At 45.8% G+C, this 21,344-nt stretch overlaps 1 protein-coding gene across 1 annotated transcript in view; it reads left to right on the forward strand.

Annotated features, from left to right (window-relative positions):
- The first annotated feature begins 4,453 nt into the window (after window positions 1–4,453).
- The window catches only part of LMOD2 (leiomodin 2), a 36,503-nt gene continuing 19,612 nt past the window's right edge, over window positions 4,454–21,344 (forward strand). The window contains exon 1 of the mRNA XM_078609435.1: window positions 4,454–5,137. Coding sequence (XP_078465561.1) covers window positions 4,859–5,137 — 279 coding nt within the window. The 5' untranslated portion in view covers window positions 4,454–4,858. The remainder of the gene's footprint in view (window positions 5,138–21,344) is intronic.

Here is a 21,344-nt window from a genome sequence, read left to right on the forward strand (position 1 = left end):
GAATAGCCCCCTCACTGAAGAAGCTTCGAATGCAGGGAGCAAAACGTCATGCATTATGCGGTACATCACACGGTGCAACCCGAAAACACATCAGAGAGCCGCGCAGCACGACGTGAAAAGCTTTTGCAAAAGTAACAACTTGTTCCGCGCCACGATGAATGTGGTGTTCTCCGGAGAAGCATCAATATTTTACGGAGCTAAAGATAACAACTTGGTTTGGATGTTTTATTAAGTTCATTTTATGGATCGCAACTGGTTGATGGCACGATTAACACAAACAAAAATACCGTTTAAAGTTCTGTAATGCGAGCGTAAATGGGGTTGTTGCTGGACTCTGGTCCAATCACACGGCCCGGGGTATTGGGGGGCGGAGCCTGGTCTGTGGGGCGTGTGGGAGGGGCCACCGTTCACCTCGGCTCCAATGGGAGGCGAGGTGAATGGGGGCGGAGCCAGCGGGGTAGTATCTGACGATCCGGAAGGGGAGGAGTCAGGGTCACGTGGGGGGAATGTATATAAGTGGGAGCCCGGAAGAGATCGGGGGAGTCGGGGAAGTTAAGAGGCTGAGCCACGTTGGGTGGTGAGGAAAGATTTGCGCCATCAGCCACGTGGTCGAAGGACCTCAGCACGCCGTCGGCCAGCGGTGTGCGGAGTGCGGGAATAGAGGAGCTAACGGAGGAGCATGTGGGGCACGCGAGAGAGAGCGTGCGGGGCACGCGAGAGAAAGAGCGTGCGTGGCACGCGAGAGGGAGCGTGCGCGGGGTGCGCGCGAGATGACACTCGTCCGAGAGAAGGCCAGTGGGGGTGCGGAGAAGAACTTGAATAAAAGACAAATGGAGACCAGCATCGCCTGACGGAGTCTTTTATTACAGTTCCATAGAGGGGAAAAAATATCTACAACCCAAAAGCAGAGTTGTTTTCAAATTGTTGTGTCTCATTACACGTGAATGACAGTTCCCCATTCCACAGTCATCCTTGTTCGTTTCACATCCGCTCAAGGGACTAAAGGGAGTCTTTGCCGCCTGTAATACAGCAACTGTAGGTGATATTTTTATTATTACACGCTTTTATTTAACTCACTCTGTTGTCGTTATTATTGTCGTATCCTCAAATCTTGCAACTCAATTTTAACCCACTTTCCAATGCGGTATCGACTGCAAACTTGGTATACTTATGTCATACTCATGACAATACTATATTCTATCATTAAAATAAAAAAATATTTTAAACCATCGTTTTTATATGTTATGTTTCGGCTTGGATCTAATTGTCCACGGTCAACTGACGTTGGCTGTAAATCACCACGGCCCTTTACGTTATGGCAAGCTTCGGGGCAACTTCATGGAGTCGTGGAGTTTTGCCATTACGAGTACGGTACATTTCAATAAAACGTGTTTTAAAAAAAGTATTTTAAATATGACTTATTTACATTACCTCCTGCATTTATGAAATTGCTGCCGTGCTTGAAACGTGCGTAATAATGATAAAGACACATCACCTATGTTTAACCATTACACCGTGGCGGTGGGCAGACTGCAGTTATATTCGTGAGCCTTCCACAAATCATGGCCCAGGTGCTGACAAGGTTTTTATTTGACAGGAGACATATTACAGGTGTGAAAGTTGTCAGCTATCTCCAGCAGTCTGTGAATATAACAACAAGAATTATTAAAGGGGTGATTAGTACATCACAGCCCTTTGTTATTCACCTCTGAATGAAGGCGTCCTCACACTGTGATATATATTTTAAAAAATATATTGAAATACTGCCAGTAACAAAAACAAAATATTGAAAAATAAAATAACTTTTGACAAATAAAACTAAATTATGAATGTAAAAATAATAAAAATCACTTCCATTAAAAGCCGTAATAAATTGCTTCCAAAAGATGACAGATGCCTTTACTGGAAATAGTAAAATACCATGAAATCGTTTTTTTTATATGAATGTTGAAATATTTACAAGGGCACTAAAAATGTAATTCTTATCTTCACGCAGACATTCCAGAGAGTGGGAGAAGAGGCAATAGCCAAGAATGTCGAAACACTGGGCACAAATTCCCCGCGTGTGTGACCTCGTGCGAGCTGCTGTAATTACAGCAGAGTCCATTTTTGGTTAAAACTTTAAATGTTATATTTTTTCCTCTTGGCAGCCCAGAGGTTGTGCCTGCAGTTGTCTTTCATGTATTTATGTACGTACTTTGATCTTCTTTATGTATGTATGTATGTTGAACGAGGCGCTTGTAAACGTCTCATCGACAAACTCTAGCAATGTCTGCTTCACGCTGTTGTAAGGCCGGTGGCAGAGTAGACGTTGCATTCAACATTCGGCTTTCAAACGTGCCCAGATCGGGCACTCGTCATGTTCATTAAATAAGTAGCGGACGCACGAATGATTGTCCATGTATGCATTCTGCCATGGGGGTGCAAGGGTTCAATATGTATGTTGAACTTCTTTCGCACCGTACGTAGCCAACCGTGCTAATCAGAGGTGCGGCGGGAAGGGCAACAAACTAAACACAAAGCAACTGTATTAAGAGAACGAGTTTTCAATCTAGATTTAAAAGGGAATAGCTCCAGTGACTTCCTGGTATCAGAAGAACATTCCAGACGTCCAACAAAAACGCATCTGAAAGCGTGCGATGCGGTAACCGTCTTTGTTCGATGGATAGCCAAAAGCCGCTACTGCAAGGATGAGCGGAGTTCGCGTGATGGTTTAACTTCACCTGGAGGTTGTGCCGCCCGACATGAGACTTGTATTATGACATGATACATGCTATTTTTATTTACATGTGGTATACTTTACGTGAATGTCTTCTGGTTCATACAAGTAGCGGAAAACAGTGCTCATTTCATATTGTATTCAGTGGTGGAAATTCCACGTTTCCATAGTGAGCACAGGTCTGTCCTAAGAATAACCACTTTTGGACTGCCACAGAGTAGCACTTATGTTATTGACCATAAAGGGATGTTGGTCTGAGTGGATCCCGCCTGTTGGAATTGAACAAACAACTTGTCCAATTGTGAGTGGAATGCTCAACCAACACACGACACCTGGCTAATATATATGAATGTATTCACTTCCAATATGTACATTTAATGGGCAGAGACGTAGTGTTTGTGTATGTGCACTCAGCATTAGCTATGAGTATTAGAGCACTCGGCTATGATCACATTAACGTTTGTGATTTCTGACCCTGTAGAACACCAATGGCGATTTGTTTATTAGCCACCCCTGGGCCTCCTCTCGGCAAATCTAATCAAATCTAACACCTGCTAGAGTGAAGGTCTCAATACCAGTACCACACCATCTCATTTGCGCTCTGCTAACCTAAACAGGTCATTACTAAAAGCGTGTTCACTTGCATACAGGGTTTAAAGCAAAAGGGCGATTTGGATGTATAAACCTGTGTGTGCCTTTGCACGTGACTAGCACGGTTTGATACGTACGGTACGAAATAAGTTCGGCATACATACACACAAGTGTGTGTGTGTGGTAAGAAATCACTGATCATACACCAAAGTCAATCGCTCAAACCCAAAGTTAAGGGGTCCTATTTTATATTCCCGTTCACATCATTTGCAAGCGTACACAATGAAGTATTTCCATTCAGCAAGTCCTCTGTCCACCCCAAGAGTGAACGGGCAAGGGATATGGCTATCAGTTGGTTTATGGGCCACTCATAGCTGGGAAAAGTGTGTGTGCCTCCATCTCTTCCAAAGCCCCTGGCTGGTCTTGGCTGAAGCCCCTTTTTAAAGAGTAACAGACTCTCTCCTGCAGCGCTTATGTGCCGTGCTGACTTGTGCTAAGGCATAGTAGAAGTGAACGCGTAAAAAAAATATCACTGCTTAAATGCACACATATATACACGGCAATTGTGAAGTCGAATTAAGCCTACAGTAAGAACCTGTCATCATTAAGTATATTTGGCTACATACGTTGTGAAATAAGTTCAACATACATACGTTTATAAAATAAAATACACTTTTAAGTAAAATTTATATTCCTGATACTATTCTCTGTGTGCCAAAACTTAGGTGTGGAGTTGAGTTTTCACTTTAGTAGAAATTGATCAACTACGATTTTACCTTAACGCCACCGTTTCCCGGGAACCCTCTCCTAATTGAATGAACAACTTTGTACGGCTTCAGCATGGGGGGCACTATAAAAAAAGAATGTGCCCCCTAAACGACTAAAAACGGCCTTTTCCACCTTCGAGTGCCCCTCTGTTTATTAATCCTCTGGCGCCCCACCAAATTACACGGCTGTCTAAACATTTACGTCAGCAAATTGACATGCGCGTGTGATGGTCGCCGGATGGAGAGCATTCCTGTACAGGGGGTTATTTACGGAGAGCTTACGAGCGTTCCATGGCGTTCCACGGTGCGATCCGTGGCCACTGCCAGTGACGCTCAGAGCGATGACCTCATCTGCCAGCCTTATTAGGAACCAGGCAGTATATGAACCCAGATCCTTGCACGAAAACGACGTTTGCCGCGGTAGTTCCCAGTGTGAGCAGGCGCTTCTGCTCCTTGCAGCCACCAGCCCCCACCCCGCCACACCCGTGGCTTTTACTTATTTCTTCTTGGGGACTTCGAACGGATTTTGCCGAACGGGGGGGAAATAAATATCGTGCTTCCTGCTCTCTCTTTTTGGCGGGCAATGCGATCATCCCAGTCCTGAAAGATGCTGCTCGATTGCTAGCCGCTGCCATCTCAACGACGACGACACAAACGCGCGCGCGTTCACGCACGCACACACACACACTGCAGAGCACCTCTTGTGTGGACCGCGCACAGGGGAGAAGAACCAACTCACGTCACAGCAGCCACGTCGGTTCGCGAGACTCTCGCGCCGGCCATGTCGTTCGGGTACCGCAAAGAGCTGGACAAGTACGAGGAGGTGGACGAGGATGAGCTCCTGGCTGCGCTGTCGCCGGAGGAGCTGCGGGAGCTCGAGCGCGAGCTGGACAGCATCGACCCCGATGAGTCTCTGCCCCTGGGCCACAGGCAGAAGAGCGCGACCAACAAGGCACCGACCGGCAACTACAGCCGCAAGGGCCTCCTCACCTACTGGGAGAAGGAGACCAAGAAGATGCTGGAGGAGGAGCACCTTCCCGCGTCGCTGCTCGACGGACAGGTGAGCCGCTGGTGAAGCCCCTCGACGCGGCGCTCGTTCGACCGGGGTGAGATGTCGCGTCGAGAAGTGACATGGAAGTCTGTGTCTCTCTCGAGAGGGGTTTCAGTCGGTTTTTTTTCAAGGAGCTAAACGAACGTTTCGACGTTCACTTTCAAAGGTAAAGAAGTCACCGTGCTTAAATTGAGCGCGCGGCGGTGCTTGTCCCTGTTCGCGGTGGGAATTCCACACTCTGATCAGCGCGACCGTTCTTGTCAATGGACAACTACTGTCCTCAACATGGCACTGATTTTACCAACCACAAAGGGATTCGAAGTCGAACCATTCTGATTTCGAGTCAGCCATTCTGGATCACGCAGCTGCCTTTGTATCATCTAATTACGAACACTTTTCAAGTGTAATTTAGCGATAAGAAACGAGCACGTGCCGGTAAATCACATGACAGAGTCTTTAATGTGCTCTGCACTGAAGTTTGCACACTTTGGTTATTCCCTGCAGATATTGTTAGCTGAAAGAAGAAGGAAGCGAGCTGTTAACTCCTTTAGCCTGCCAATCACTGAACAATCCAGTGGCCATATAAGGGGAAGTACATTGTTTTGTTTGAAACACGGGGCATGAAATGCACGCTGAGGAATGTGGTCTGACATTTCCGAGGCGTTAACATCGAGTATTAATGTGCACATTTGTTAAATATATATTACTTTAAAGGATGGATCGGGATTAAATATATACCCGACACCATATCCGTACATTGTGCCATTCGTTTGGTACATTATTCTCAGAACCTTGCAACGACCCCTCATGTATTAAACCAATCCTCCGCCCACATTTGTTTAGCTTTTCTATGTGTGTGCTTGTTTACCGGAATGCTTTGGGACATATCAAAAACGCATTTGAGCCAGAATTTGCATTTTAATATTCCGTAGGGTTTCTGTGTGCACAGCTCTCCGTGTCGTATTTGTTTGGACCGACTATTTGTGTAATAAAAGAGAGTGTGCGTGTGCCATGCACGTTCAAATATATGGCACGACCGTATATTTAAATTATGTTTGGCCATGTTAGCGAAAAAGGAAATCTAAATATAGTTGACATATATGCATTTGTAAGCAGCCAACATGTGTCACATTTGAGCCTGGTTTATTGAATGTGGTCCCCTGGCGTGTCAGGCTAAGACATGGCTCAGCTGCTCGCGCAGCAGACATCCCAGTCACGAAATTGCAAATATCAAATCCTGGCCACGGTTGGAATCAGCCAATCACTCTTCTGAATTTCACATCCATAGTGAGGCGATAGGACTTGGCTGGTTGTAAACAGAGGTTGTCCAAGAGGAACACTGTACCCCACTCCTGCAAGGTTGAATTTGTTTCATATGGGTGTTGATCTCTCCTTAACCTGGGTCGTACATATGAATGATTAACTTCTTTTGCACCGTACGTAGCCAACCGTGCTAATCTCGGAGATGCGGGTAAGGACAGCAAGCTAAACACAAAAAGGAGCACTGGGGAAGGAAGAAGCAACCCACTGGCAGATAGCTCTTATCTCATAGATTTGTAACTAGACTGTCCCCTGACTCCCCAACATGAAATCGACGCTTCATAATAAAAACGAATGCTGCTCCTATGGTGCAATGGTTATATCTCCCAGAGCGGCAGTTTACACAATGGACAGGTTCCTTGAATCGCCCCGCCTCTGTCCATTCAGCGGTATCAATGGGTGCACCACGGTTAATCGATTGGCAGTGGAGGTAAAGTGTGGGTACTCCCGCCTGGAGAAATATATTGTTGAAAGCAAAAGAGAGCGCTAGGGAAGGACTCACGATTATGATGTTGAAGTCCCTTATTGCATGAACGAAGCTCTACACTTGCGTCGAGCAATGCAGAGCACACGACTTTGCGCATGGGAAAATATGGGCATTAATAAGAGAGACAGTGTCATGTTTTCTTTTTTTGTAAAAGCTTAAAGTATATAACGACAGTACGTATAAGACGCCCAACTGCATTGTGCATATGGATGCGAAATGACCGGGATCTCATCTCGTCCATTTCGTAAACAGAATATGACTACATTTTACTGTTTACATGTAATGTCTAAAGTTTGAGAAATGTTCCATTCGGTGTTCACAACAGAGTCCTTTCTCCCACCCCTATGCTTTAACAGTGCACAAAATAAATAGCACGTGAGTGATGCACCTCGACTATAATCCCCGCACCCAATGGCGGAGACAGGATTTTCAGGTCGGGGGGGCAACCCCTCCAGCAATGGAAAATTATAGAGGAGTTGTTAGTAAGTAAGGACTTGTCCCTTGCTTTTTATTCGACGCGTGTGCGGCGATGGCGCAGCCATCGATCGAGGGTCGAATTCGAACCGCGTGTGATCGGCATCGCGCTCGCTGAAGGTGAATGCCTTCAGGGAAGTCGTGTACTGTATACGCAACTGGGCACAATTCTGAGTCACTTATAACTGCTTTGCCGTTACTTCTTGCCAATTATGGACTCAGACTATTGTCCTATCATCTCATAAAGTCCCTGGAACTTAATAATATGCTACACAGTGGCAGTGGGGTCACAAAATGCCGATTTTTATTACTAATAAACCCCAATGATCCGATCGAAATTAGGGGTTTCGATCGGATCATTGGGGGGGCACATGCCACCCCCACTGGCTCCGCCAGTGCCACACCTCCGATTAGCACGATTGGCTTAAGTACGGTGCGGAAGAAGTTCAACATACAGTACGTACTACTCATTAGCAATATAAATGTCCTCAACATCTCCAGTGCACCTGCACACTAATGGGGGCGCATGTCAAATACGATTATTGAATAGCACATTTCTCTAGAGTAGGTACGTGACTGAGCTGCCTCTTTGTCCGTTCACTCAACAGAAAACCCCCTTGCAGTGGAGGTTAACTGCTCACTTCCTGCAAAACATCAAAGTGCCCTCTGCTCCAAAAGAGAAATTCGGTGGCACATCTGCATTTGTGGCCCTGAGTCAATGGGAAGAAATTCAACACTCGCATGGTGGGAGCCGATCTTACCACAGGATCTACCACCGCATCGCGTGCGTTTTCAGACACGCTTCTGCGGCCGTCTGGAACGCTCTTCCTTCCGATATTAGGAAGCCACTGGAGCTATGCAGTAGTGGAGGCATGGGAGGGGGGGGGTCAGGCACAGCTGATGTGTGGGAAGATAACGATGGTCTCAAGATCGATGACAACTCCACAATTTGGCACTCACTTTGCCATGGTGGTGATGTCAAAGTTGAGGAGGTGCACGTATGTCCGTATGTTGAACTTCTTCTGGCTTATTAAATACGGTGCCCGAGCGTGTCAGGCTAAGGCATGGCTCAGTTGGTCACGCAGCAGGCAACTCAGTCATGAAATCGCAAAGTTCAAATCCTGGCTACAGTTGGACTCAGCCAATCATTCTTCTGAATTTCACATTCATGGTGAGGCTCTAGCACTTGGATGAGGGTGAGCAGAGGCTGTCCAAGAGGAAGCCTGAACCCCACTCCAGCAAGGTTGATTTGTTTCATTCGGATGTTCATGTCTCCTTAAGCCCTGTTAACATTAGCTGGTCGTACGTTGAACTTTTTTGGCACCGTGCATAGGCAACCGTGCTCATCGGAGGCGTGCACTAAAATTGGCGTCTTTGCCGCGAGTGGGATTTTAATGGAGAGTTTTAATGGAGATTTTCTCAAAATGGCCGCATGAACGCGAAATGCATTTAATCACGTTCTGCTAGGGGGCACTATCCATAACAGGAAGCTTCTCGTTGTTAGCAAAAAGAATTACCAAATAAGACCAGAGTATTTTCTTTTTTTTATTGCCGTTTATACCGTAATCACGTGATGAGACTCATATCACAGAGCAAAGGACACAATGAACTCCCGTCAGACAGCCAAAGTTTCACATCATATCACGGAATGGCCCAAGAGAATAACGCCACAGAACTCCTGTTGGGCCCCCCCCCCGACCCAAAGTAACCCTCTCTTAGCCAAACGCAGACGGCGCTCCCTCGTGCTTTGTCAAGAGCGGTTTCGTTGCAGTTCAGTCACACAACATATTTATTCAGTTTTCGCCTCGAAGGCTGGACTAAGTCAAGTTAATCGAAGGGCTCAATTACGCTACTGTCTTGTTGCGCAACAACCAGCGGGAATGTGCTTAAAATAGCACCACGCTGCACCTTAATTTGTGAACCTGGATGGATTATGGATGGCTGTCTGGAATTTGAATCCAGGAGCCCGGTGGTGCTGGCTCATTGCCCTGTCATACATTCGGTGCCCTTTAAGCCTCTACGTTTGAAGGTTGTTTGTATGATGCTTTGGGTTTTCCCATAATGCTGTATCGTGTGCAAAAGTATTTGGCATGTGTCGTGATGGTCAGCCAAAATCACACGGATTTTGGCTGGGCATCGAACAAAGACGGCCACTGCATCGCGTGCTTTCAGATGTGCTTATGTGGCCGTCTGGAACGCCCTTCCTTCCAATATGAGGAAGCCATTGAAACTATGCACTTTTAAGTATAGATTGAAAACTCATTCCTTGACAACGGATTTTTGTGTTTAGTTTGTTGTCCTTCCCCCACACCTCCATTAAGCATGGTTGGCTACGTACAGTGCGAAAGAAGTTCAACATACATACACTCAACTTTATTTTACCTTAAAATATTTGACACTATAGTTAACGTTATTTTTTCTTCAGTATATATGTGAGCAATCGGCATAAAAACAACAATCGGTTATTCTAGGTTGAAATAGTGTAGTGTGAGATTAATTACGTCCATTAATTGCAGTTAGTTTTCCAATCTGTCAAGGCATTTATTACACTTGGCAAAACAACTTTGAGCAAAACATTAATTAGTAACAACCAGATGTTACACGAATAGGTTTTATGTGGTTCCAGACTTGGAACAGGACCATTTGAAACTGGACATCATCTGTTTACCAGGACACGTGAGTTACATGAGTGTAGGTTTGGCTGTACAGCACAAGGTCATGCATCTGACCATCGCGTATCTGTCCTAACCGGTTAACCGTCCACACCCAGTGCAGCATTTCTGCACGGTGTAACTGTCGGGTCTATAAAGATTTTTCCAAATTAGACCTTTGTACGTTTCAAGATTGAAAACTATTTTTGTAACTGCTTTTTTTCTTCAGTTTGTTGTCCTTCCCCCACACCTCCGATTATCCTCGGGTTGGCTACATACGGTGCATAATAAGTTCAGCATACATACGTACGGATGTATTTGTTTAATCAGGTGAGAACTCAAGAGACCAGCATGGTCTAATTTGCAAGAGCGACCTGGGGCATCAGTCTGCCAGTGATGGGGTTGAAGGTTGCTACGCGTAATACCGGCCGAGTATTGTGCGCGCGCGTAATTTTAGAATCTGGCAAGTTTGGACTCATTCTGGGCACACGATGGCCTACTCTCGCGAATGTCAGGGGATGATTTAACGTCCACTGTGAAGTGGACGGTGCAGAGTATTAAATCGGTTGCTAAATGCGCAGTGATAACCGGGGCGGCTGCCCAATTCGGACCGTGAACGTCTGCAACAAGTGGTGAATTCGCTCCCGAAAGGCTGTGTCAGCGCCCGCCGCAGTAGTACAGTATTGACCTTGCGTAACTTCGCTGACTTCTAGAGTCAAGTACTGGGTAGAAAAATCTTTTCCCCATGTTTAAAGTTGTTTGCACTTCACTATCGTTCAGTAATGCATCTGTAGTGGTTTCTCTGAGACACACACTTGTTCTTGGAGGCAACACGTTTATTCTGATGCCCCAACAGGGTAACTACATAAACGTAACACAGGTAACTCTCTACTCTGGTCCACTACCTAACCACACAACAGGATACTACATAGTAGTAACCACCACGGAGTAACTATATAACCGGAGCAGGTTAGTTAACACACTGCCTGGTCCACGTCTAACAAGCTACGAAGCTCGGAGACCGAAGAGACGTAGACGGCGAGTTGATTCCCAGAAGACAGCCCAGATCGCTCTCGGGAGTCTGCTATTATGCCCCTCAGCGTGGCCTGGCTCCGCCCTCGGCCACGCCTCCTTCTGGATCTTACCAGAAGAACGAGGACCCTACACCACGTGTCCCATTTCCTCTTCTGTCCGGTCACGTGCCCTCTCGGGTTCACCCAGACTATAACGTCCTCCCATGCCCCCCCTCTGCAGTCACCAGGGCCATGTCCCTCATGGACTCTCTTTGGTACCCCAGCACACGCCGCTGTCACCCTGGTTTTCCTTGGAACTACAACTGGTGCCAAGCGCCGTAGTGACCCCATATATGTCACTACACATCTATGTGCATGCTGTAACTAACATTTATAAATACATTTCTATGTTTACATATCCAAGTGGGATGTGCAAAGTTGTATTGGGTACACACGGATTGCCGAAGATAAAGGTACAAGGATAAAGATCCCCCATATAGCCTTAACTGACTATTGGGGCATGTACTGTTAGCGAGTACATATGAGGTAAAGGTACAAAGACAAATATCCCCATAAGGCCTTAACAGACTGGTAGGGCAAGTGCTGTTAGCGAGCACATATGAGATAAAGGTACAAAGACAAAGATCTCCGTATAGCCTTAACAGACTGTTGGGGCAAGTGCTGTTACCGAGCACCTATGAAGTAAAGGTAAACACACAAACAGCCCCATCTGAGTTTGCTGTGGGCCAGATATACAGGTTGGTCCAGATGTCTTGTGACACCCCCCCCCCCCCCCCATTGAATCTTCTAAAACGTTATGTTTGCATACCAATGGTTTGGAAAACAGAAATGAATAAGCATGGGTCAATTAATTGGGGGTCACAAGACATCTGGGACCACTCTGTATAATGGCGGGAATGAAACCAAGAGCGATTTCATAAGCGGCCATCCAGTCACCAATCACACGCATAGATCTATTCACGTGTCGTCAATCAGGTGGGCTTCGAGTCTTACAATATGGCACATGGGCCGAGCCCTCACTTGGGTTGTTAAGATTCAGCCAGCAGCAGGCAGGCAGGGTCGGTTCACATACCGCAAGGAGACAAGACTGGAATGCCTTAGCCAAATGTTAAGTGCGATTAATCATCGCCTTCAGAATAACTCGATTGAATACACGTATATGAAAAGTAATCACTATCAAATATAATTGTATAACCGACCATGAGGGATGGTGACACTGTTTGGAGGCTTTCATGAGTTAGTGAATCGACAATGAATAAATATGGCACCGATAATGAAAAATGTACTGAATGTGTAACAAAACTTCACCGGGCTATTCTAGATCTGATGTACTGAGCCACAATGTCATGGCCTCAGAACTGTCGTTTAAATACTGCACCAACATGGTAATTCTTAAATCATTACAATCTTAAGATAATTATTATAATAACCTCCCAATGCATTGCTGCTATTAACCACATTTCCCTTGCAAAATATAATTCATCTGAATAGGCTCTCAGCTGGTTATATAAAGGATGATTAATGATATTGACAACTTATGCTTTTGTGTTGCCAATATTAGAAATGTGTTGATTAACTGTGAATAACCCAACCAATAATAGAGATCCATTGTAATTTATATGAATACATAACCCCCCCCCCCTTCGGGTCTTCTTACCTGATTTTCTCACAAGTGATGACATCACATTTATCCCTCTTAAGATCGAAACAGGATTTCCCCACAACTCTCTCGCTGTCGCCTGAGGAGGCTGGTTGTAATTGCTGGCGAAACGTCGTAGTCATAGTAGGTTTACTCTCCAACACACTGATGCGCTAAATTAGTCTCGAATTGGCATGTTTTGTTTACGTCACAAACCTTACTAATTGGCTGTGTTGGGTGGTGGCGGGTTTAACGACACATTTATATATACGCGATCTAACCCAAAAACCTCTATTATAGAAAATATTATAAATATCCTCCCCATGATCAAAGGAACATTAAGTGGTACTCATTCATTGGTAGGCACCAACCAGTAGTGTAAATTCCACATTCACAAGGCAAGGGGAACAATTTTACAAGGGCAATTTAAGTGGTACCCCTTTTTATCACACCGGAGAGACGATGGGCTGGAGCGACCCCTAACCTCGATTAAACCTCACAGACAGCCTCCAACTGCAAGACGATATGCCGTTGTGACAGTGCCACCTGGATAGCTGATGCACAGCACACACATCGTCTCCCATAAGTACAGGACCGTGCCGGCAGTTAAAGGAGCGAATTTAAGGTCCACTGACCGCATAAACGAAGCCCAGTAAAAGGGGGTATTTCTTTAAAACAACTAGCGTACAGCGCCAATCGGTTGCTTTGGAATAAATCACCTTTGTGGAACAATGTGGTAGACGGCTTCATCGCTTCATTTCTGTTTAAACCCTAAAAAGGGTAAGATATTTGAAACATGTGGTTTCATTTCTTTTTCCTCTGCCAAGCAGTGAAGGGGGCGCGCTGCGGAGCGAGTGTTTTGAAGCTTGGGTGCCCATCGAGCTGAAATAACGTGTCCTTCTCTCGGGGGGAGGAGGGTGGTGCAAACTCAATGATATAATGAGTACAATTATTCTGGGCAGGGAACGGGCCCTATGGGCTCTTGCCACCCACGGACGCAGGTCAACAAAGTGCGGCTCCCCACCACCTCATGGGCCCCCCTTGTGTAACTTCATCTCCGAGAAGCGTCTGCTCGGGGCTGGAGGGGCGGCCTCAATTTTATCAAGCGACATAATTTGTAACCTGCAAAAGGCTGGCTCCTGATGAATAGCGCACATGGTACAGGTGAGGTAGAAACACTTGTGCAGAGTATTTGGCTTCTGTAAACTTACACGTGATAAGCCACTTCGTTGAGCTGTCATTTGTGCCAGGTCACTTCTGAAAAAAACTATATAGAGCTCAGTGGGCTCTATCGGGTAAAATAAAAAAAATAGTTTAGTTTTTAGCTTAAGTATAAACTACATTCTTCCGCGATGGCATCATTCTCTCATCGGTCCTTCTCAGTATTCTGCTAAATTAAGCCCCTTCTTGGACAATTTAATATGCTACGGCCCTGTGTAGCTGTTGCACACCTCATTTCTATATCATCAGCCAAGGTCAGTCCACTTCTGGATGAAGGTCTTCCAAGCTGCCACCACTTCCCGTGATCCCTCGCAGTGACACTCCACCCAGCACCGGCATGAGCCGATTTCACCGCTGCGTATACGCACTGTGGATGTACTCTCAGGTCTGTGTCCTGTCGCTTGAATACCACTCCCGTCAGTTTTCCTAACCACTGGCCATGACCCCTTATTGTGATGCATCTTTCCAAAGCCCATGTACTTTTCTTAACATAATGGTGTCTTTAACCCGCATATGTCCTCGAATCCACGTATGCATTCCTCCTCTTTTGTCTCTCACTATAATTCCAAGGACGCATATCTTGATGCTTCTCCGCACATATTTTAGTTCCATGTTTCTGTGCATACTGTATATAATAATAATGCAGTAGGGCTAAGTCAATGTAAAAGTATCTCCCTGCCCAAACAAGCATGGAGTGGTGCCTATCCATGTTGGTAGCACTCAACCGATGATGGAAAGTCCACATTCCTTTGGCAGGGACCAATCTCTATGCGCTGTTGATGCCCCGCAAATGTATTACTCATCGTATCAATCCTGGAAAAGGATCAGGGCCGAGTCGATTCCTCGCTGGGATTTGATATCGCAAACTTACAATTTTGAAGTGCTCTAACTATACTGCTATCGGACCAGATTAACGCAAACTTACCTTCATATCTGTAGAGAAGTCAGATTACTGTACATGGTAAACGGATTGTGCAATTGCTGTTTGTGTGTGTACAACCACCTGGAACTTAAACTATAAACATCAATGGCAAACTTGAGTTGAGATGCTGCTTTAATCTCAGAACGCAAACCACTATAATTTCAACGGTGTGGCTCTCTGGAGCTCCCTCTAGTGGAGGCTCTCCCACCAGCAGTGGCGTGATAATGCCAATTAAGGACGACACCTTTACACTTTTTTTGTAGAGCACCTGGGACTTGAAATACCCTGCCACCAAAATCCTAATGACCGTGGCTTATATTCAATGTGCAAACAAGATTAATGAGATTGTGATTTAAGTGACCCAGACCGTATCATTTGTACCATCTGTTCTTCGCATTAAAAGGTAAGTAGGATTTCTGTTGTTGTTGCACCAAGAACCCTGAGAGACGATGGGCTGGATTAACCCCCAAATGGGATTTGAACTCGAAAGCTTCCAATTGTAAGACAAGCGCTCTAGCCACGGTGCCTAACTGGCCTTTGAGTATTTTTAGTTCTGGTAATGTGAGGATAGTGAAGCAAAACCCCAGAATTAGTTCCTGCCGTTCATCAAAGTGGAGTCATTCCCCACTGCAAGTGACGATCTTTTGTCTGGAGGGGACTTCGTGTGATTAACAGCTTTTACCCCGCACCTTATTTCAGGGAACGCTCCTGGGATGCAATCAACGCAACTAGAAAAGTAACATCGCCGCCCACTGTGCACCTTTAGAGCCTCCTTCTTTAACAGGCTCTAAGAGTCAAGAGCCACCCGATTGCCCCCCCTCTCCCCACGTAATAGACAGCGGCAGCGGCCACAGCGCAGCGTCAAACAGCTGGAGGGCCCTGAATTCACAGCTACTTCTCTTCTGACACCAGGTCAGCTGGATGTCTGTAACGTAGTATCTCATTACACAGCAATGATATGGAAATAACTTATGGGTGAACCTGGTTGAAGCCCGGACTATAAACATCTATTACACATTAATTTTCTATTCACAAATCATGTACTGAAGTTTACAGTGTAATAATAAGCACCGTATTAATGTACCACTGTTTCGTCGAATATTTATTGCGCAACTAAGCCATAAACCATTTTCTATCAGCAACTTTCAGCACCGTCTCCCATGTAAAAAAAACATATACACACAAACACGCATTATCGTCATCATGAGCCACAGTCTATCCACTGTTGGATGAAGGCATCCCCTAGCTGTTTCTCTTTCTCACGGTCTCACAATGCAACGATCGATCTAGCTCCTGCAAACGGGGCAGACTTCGTTGCCCCATCTGCTTGGTCGATGTCACCTTAAGGCGTTGTTGCCACTCAAAAGATCATTAAGCCATGCTCTCCTCCTCTTTATATTATCGAGCCAGTGATGGCATTTCCCAAACTGTGATGGCGGAGAAAAGTCAAATTACATGGCAACCGCTACTGACTTCAAACAAAATGGTGCCCCCCCCCCATCCACACAGTTGGTTGATTACAGACCCCAAAGCCTAAAACATAAAGCGGCCAAAAACAAACATCACCATCGAAGTTGTGATAGATAAGAGCTTTCGTTTTTTGTCCTCCCCCCCCGCACCACCAATTAGCAAAGTTGACGACGTACTGTGCCAAAAAAGGTTCAACCTTTATATTGCTTGAATTGAGCGAGGTTGTGAGAACTTAGGCAAAGCAACGATGGGAGGGAATGGCGAAGTCGAGCGGTGTCAGGGAGCGACACGGGAGGAGGGAATCGATGAATGAAGTTCGCAGGAACGGTAACCATGGCAGTAGCGATGGATGAGTGATAGAAGAAGAGTGATGAAAGGCTGAGGCGATCCTCAACCGCGACTTGAACTTTCTGATTTGTGAGCCATGCGCTTGAACTACTGTAGCCTGACTCGCGTAATAGCAAGGGATTTTAAATGATGGCTGCGCAGTTTTCGCGGTCACTCTGTATGTCCCTTTGATGTGTTCTTGGGTTGTACCGCGTGCCGTTCGGCACGTTGTCTGACGTTTTACTCCACGTGCTGAGAGCTTCTCCAGTTCGTTGCAGGGCCACGCCACTCGGCGCGCCGAACAACCCAAAAAACAAAGCGGGGGACTTTAAAACTAACGTAAAAAAATGGTTGGTGCAATTGTTCTTAATAATGTATTTCACTTAATAATTTATTACCATGCATTAATTTTACATACACGTATGCGGCTGTTTCATCGTGGTTATGCATCGGGCTGCAATTTCATTGACTTCAATATATAGACGTCTACAACAAAGTGCCGTTTGGTGTCTGAACTAATGTAACCTGGGGCCCCCCTCTAGGTCAATGCAGCCTAAAATAAGTCACTGGTGCAGAGGTATGGTCAAAATCAGCTCAAGGCAGACAATGTTTATAATGTTGTTATTCCCAACACCCATCCGTGTTCCATGATGCTAAGCTTTACAGATGACCAATGCTCACTAGCAGCACGGTACCTCTCCTATCACTTTGAAATCTCCGTCTAAACATGCATAATATATATACGTGACATTCATCTAACAAAGTGCAGCAGTTAACTTCTGCCCAACAAAACCAATGAAGGGCGGCACCTAAGTAATTCTGAAAGCAAACGCCGTCGAATGTCTAAAGTACCCAGACATCAAAGCATAATTTGTGTTGCGGTTTCACAAATCAGTTGCTTATCTCTGCAACATGCCATAACAAACCAGCATGAACAGATGGTTTAGATTAATTGTCGTACTTTATGTATAATCATGTCAAGTACTGATTGTAAAGATATATGCTTCTTTGCACTGCAGTCAAGAAGACAATTTGTTTATGGGTACTTCTGGAAATGTTATATTGCATTGGGTCGTAACCCAATACTCTGAAAAGCCATTCTTTGATTGACCCCACCATTCTAATTTAAGATATACTCACTATGATGTACAACGGCCAACACATGATGTTAAAACCAGGCAGGCTCAAATGACAATGACATCATGCCGCTTGGTCATTGAGACGCCCTTGGTTATCTAAAACTAAAAAAAATATTTAAATTCGACAAGGTAAGGCCCACTGAGCTACGTGGCTATTTTTCAGAAGCGACGTGGCCACAAATGATAGATCAACGAAGTGGCTTATCACGTGTAAATGTACAGCAGCCAAATACGCATGTTGATTTTAAATGTGGAGGGGGAAAACCGGAAGACCCAGAGAAAAATCCACGCGACCACTTGGAGAACATGCAAACGCAAAATATACAGGTGTCAAGGTCGGGATCTAATCTACGACCTCCTGTGCACCAGGCGAGGTAGTTAACATCTCGCCACCGAGGCGCCTGACAATCAACCATGCTCGTATTGAAATATTTCCATTCTAGCATTAGATTCAACTTCACTATACAACAAGTTCATAAACAAGGATGCTGCCACGGTGCGATGCTTTTAGCACGCTAGACTTTTAATTCAGGTCACCGAGTGGACTTGATATGCTGGAGCGGCAGTTGAAATAACTTGGTGACCGCCCAGCCGTATGAACGGGTGCGCCACAGTTTGGACGATTGGCAGGCCACGTGTGGTGGAGTAGAGTGTGTGGTGGTTGCTTCCAACTCTTCCAGGAGGTTCTGGTCAACGTGGACGAGTAGGCCAAATACCCCGTAAGAGGCGCTCTCCAGTGGAGGTCCTTCCGCCAGTGTTGGAGGCCCTTCCGCCAGTGTTGTGCCGATCTGTGGTGCGCCTATTTAGACTGCGGGGTGGACAAACTCGCCAGTTACTTCAACCGCCGTGCCGGGAGATTAAATCCCAAACGGGCAAATTCTAGATTGCAAGCCCAGTGTGTGGCCCATTCCGCTGCCTTCTCCTGGCGAACTTTCACGGGAACATCGAGCGCAAGTGGCATTTTGGTAACCCGCCGCAACAATTACTGGACGGCAGTGGGAATCCTTTGGCTCCTCAGGTCACATGTTACATCTGTCTATCCCTCACCCTAACAATAACAAAACATTGTGTACACTGAGTGTAAATTGTTTACTTTCAGCGGCTAACATCCGGGCGTATTATTCAAACATTAGCAAAAATGCTCGTAATAGCAATTAAGAAAATGTTTACTCTTGACACTATTTTGGGGCATCGTGTTTACTCTTATGAGGCATTACCCAACATTGTGTTTCATTGCTATTTCACCGCAACTGATAACAAAAATACACATTAACGACTGCAGCATCTAGTAGTGGTAACGTAAACATCTAATCTACACCTTGTAGATCGACTTATCGTGCTGAACCCATTTAGAGTGCTGGGTTGGGCAAAACGAAGGAGATTGAATTAAGCCGGTGACCTCTGCACTGCAAGTCCAGCTTGCAACATAGTTTTACGTAATGGAAGCTCAATCGAACTTCAGTGGACGTTAAAATTCACATTTAAAATTGAAAAGAGTAAACTGGTATTTGAAACTAAATAAAGCAGATACTCTGAAGATTAATCGTCAACTTAGGTAATAAATACACATTCTATAAAACAATATTACTGGTAGGAACCTCCTGGTTACACCAGCCCACAGGGGATTATTGTGTCAGTCCGTCGTGCAGGGAGGGGCTGGGTCGGGAGGGAGGGGCTGGGTGGGGATGGAGGGGAGGGTGGGGAGAGTGGGGCTGGGTGAGGAGGGTGGGGAGGGGCTGGGTGGGGAGGGGCTGGGTGGGGAGGGTGGGGCTGGGTGGAGGGTGGGAGGGGTGGGGCTGGGTGGGGAGAGGCTGGTCACCCCGTGGTGCCCTTATAAAACTCAACGTTTAACCTACTCACGCCGGCTTGTGCCCGCCCTCACAGTCGGGCAAATTTGCGGAATACACCACACCACGCCGCCGTTGACCCTGGCCATTGACCGAGCAACCCAACGTTCCTACCAGCTCCTTCCGCAGGAATGTGTTCGTGCTGAAATACATACCTGAATATAGATGTGGCCAGGTTGCATTCGTTTGAGGAAGAGTTAATGTAAACGAGTTACAGAACCAAATCGGGCACCGCAAACATCGTCTGGATTTTACAGACGTTGTTTTGATTGTGTGGGTTTAGGTTCTGTGAAATGGATTTTACTCGGCTCTCTGGTAAATGCAGGAACAGTAAAATAAATGTAAATGAGATTAAATTAGACCCGTAGATGGCCAAGGGAATGAAAAACAAGAATTATCCAGATTTGAAGCAATATAAGGCAATCTGAAAGCTCATCCCAACCTAGGCTTATAAACAACAAAGCTATTTTACATTCACCAATGACATGACAATTATCCAGTCGGCGTTAGTAAGCAGCGGTTGCTTAAATGGACAGACCTGCCCCTGTCATAGAAATGTAGAAATAACACATCGAACTCAGGGACCTCCCCCCCCCCCCAAAAGAGATGAGTGAAGAACAATGCTAATTCAAAGCAGGATGACATTTTGAAATTAATTCATGCCTGAAGGGACATCCGATGCGGAGATCAAGCGACGATATCGGCTCGTGTGCAGGACCTTGATGGATTGTTGCATCGCGTAACTATGGGATGGCGACGACTTGTGGAGGCCTTCATCCGCAGGGGATAGATAATGGATGATGATGAAGTTGAATTACGTGTATGCCATTCACAAGCCGCTACAACACAGTAGAGGCACATGTCTCACTGTGCTACCATACAGCAGGGATATCGTGGGCCTCCTGACATCCTTCAGGGACCCGTGTACACTCGATAAAAATAGCTGTGCATCTGTTTGTTTGTGTACATGGTGGGTCCTCACCACGTACAGGGACTATGAGAGTGATTTACATATCAAGATTCAGCTACAGACTCAGTGGGGGGGGGGGTATGGTGTCACGGCGGGCTAATTTTGGAAAAAACAAACACGGAGAAAAGATCAATGTTGGGAAAAACGTGGGAAAGGGAAAGGTTTTAAAGGGCTGGCTAAGATACAGTGCCGGGGTGTAACAGGTCACCCTCCCAAGCGATTAAACACAAGTCACCATTCTGGGCCATGATTCGATTCAAGAAAAAAAAATTCCCCATCTCGTTCCGTCCTGGTTTCGCGTGTTTCATGTTTGTTTTTCCGCGCTCTGTTAGCCATATTACCCTAAATGCGCGCCTCCGATTAGCACGGTTGGCTACGTACGGTGCGAAAGAAGTTCAACGTACACACATGCACAAGTGCAACATTGCAATGTAATTTGAATACTTCTTAAGAGACAAATTCTTTAGACACACAATGCAATGCATGCCTCATAAGCACAAGGATATTGTTTAAGTGATGAATTGGCGGCATCGTCACCTGCCTAATGAAATAAAGCAGTGTGAAGCCATGAACCACACTCCCTGGCAGTGTCCTGCAGGCCCTGTTGCTCCTGCTCTGCTTTCATACTTTAAAGTTAAACTGTAAATTAGGCAGCGATTGTATATACATTATATATCATTGATAAATCATTTATATATCGCCTCCTCCCGTGCCG

The sequence above is a fragment of the Lampetra planeri genome, chromosome 32, assembly GCF_965212315.1.
Source record: "Lampetra planeri chromosome 32, kcLamPlan1.2.h2, whole genome shotgun sequence".
In the NCBI taxonomy this organism is placed as follows: domain Eukaryota; kingdom Metazoa; phylum Chordata; class Hyperoartia; order Petromyzontiformes; family Petromyzontidae; genus Lampetra; species Lampetra planeri.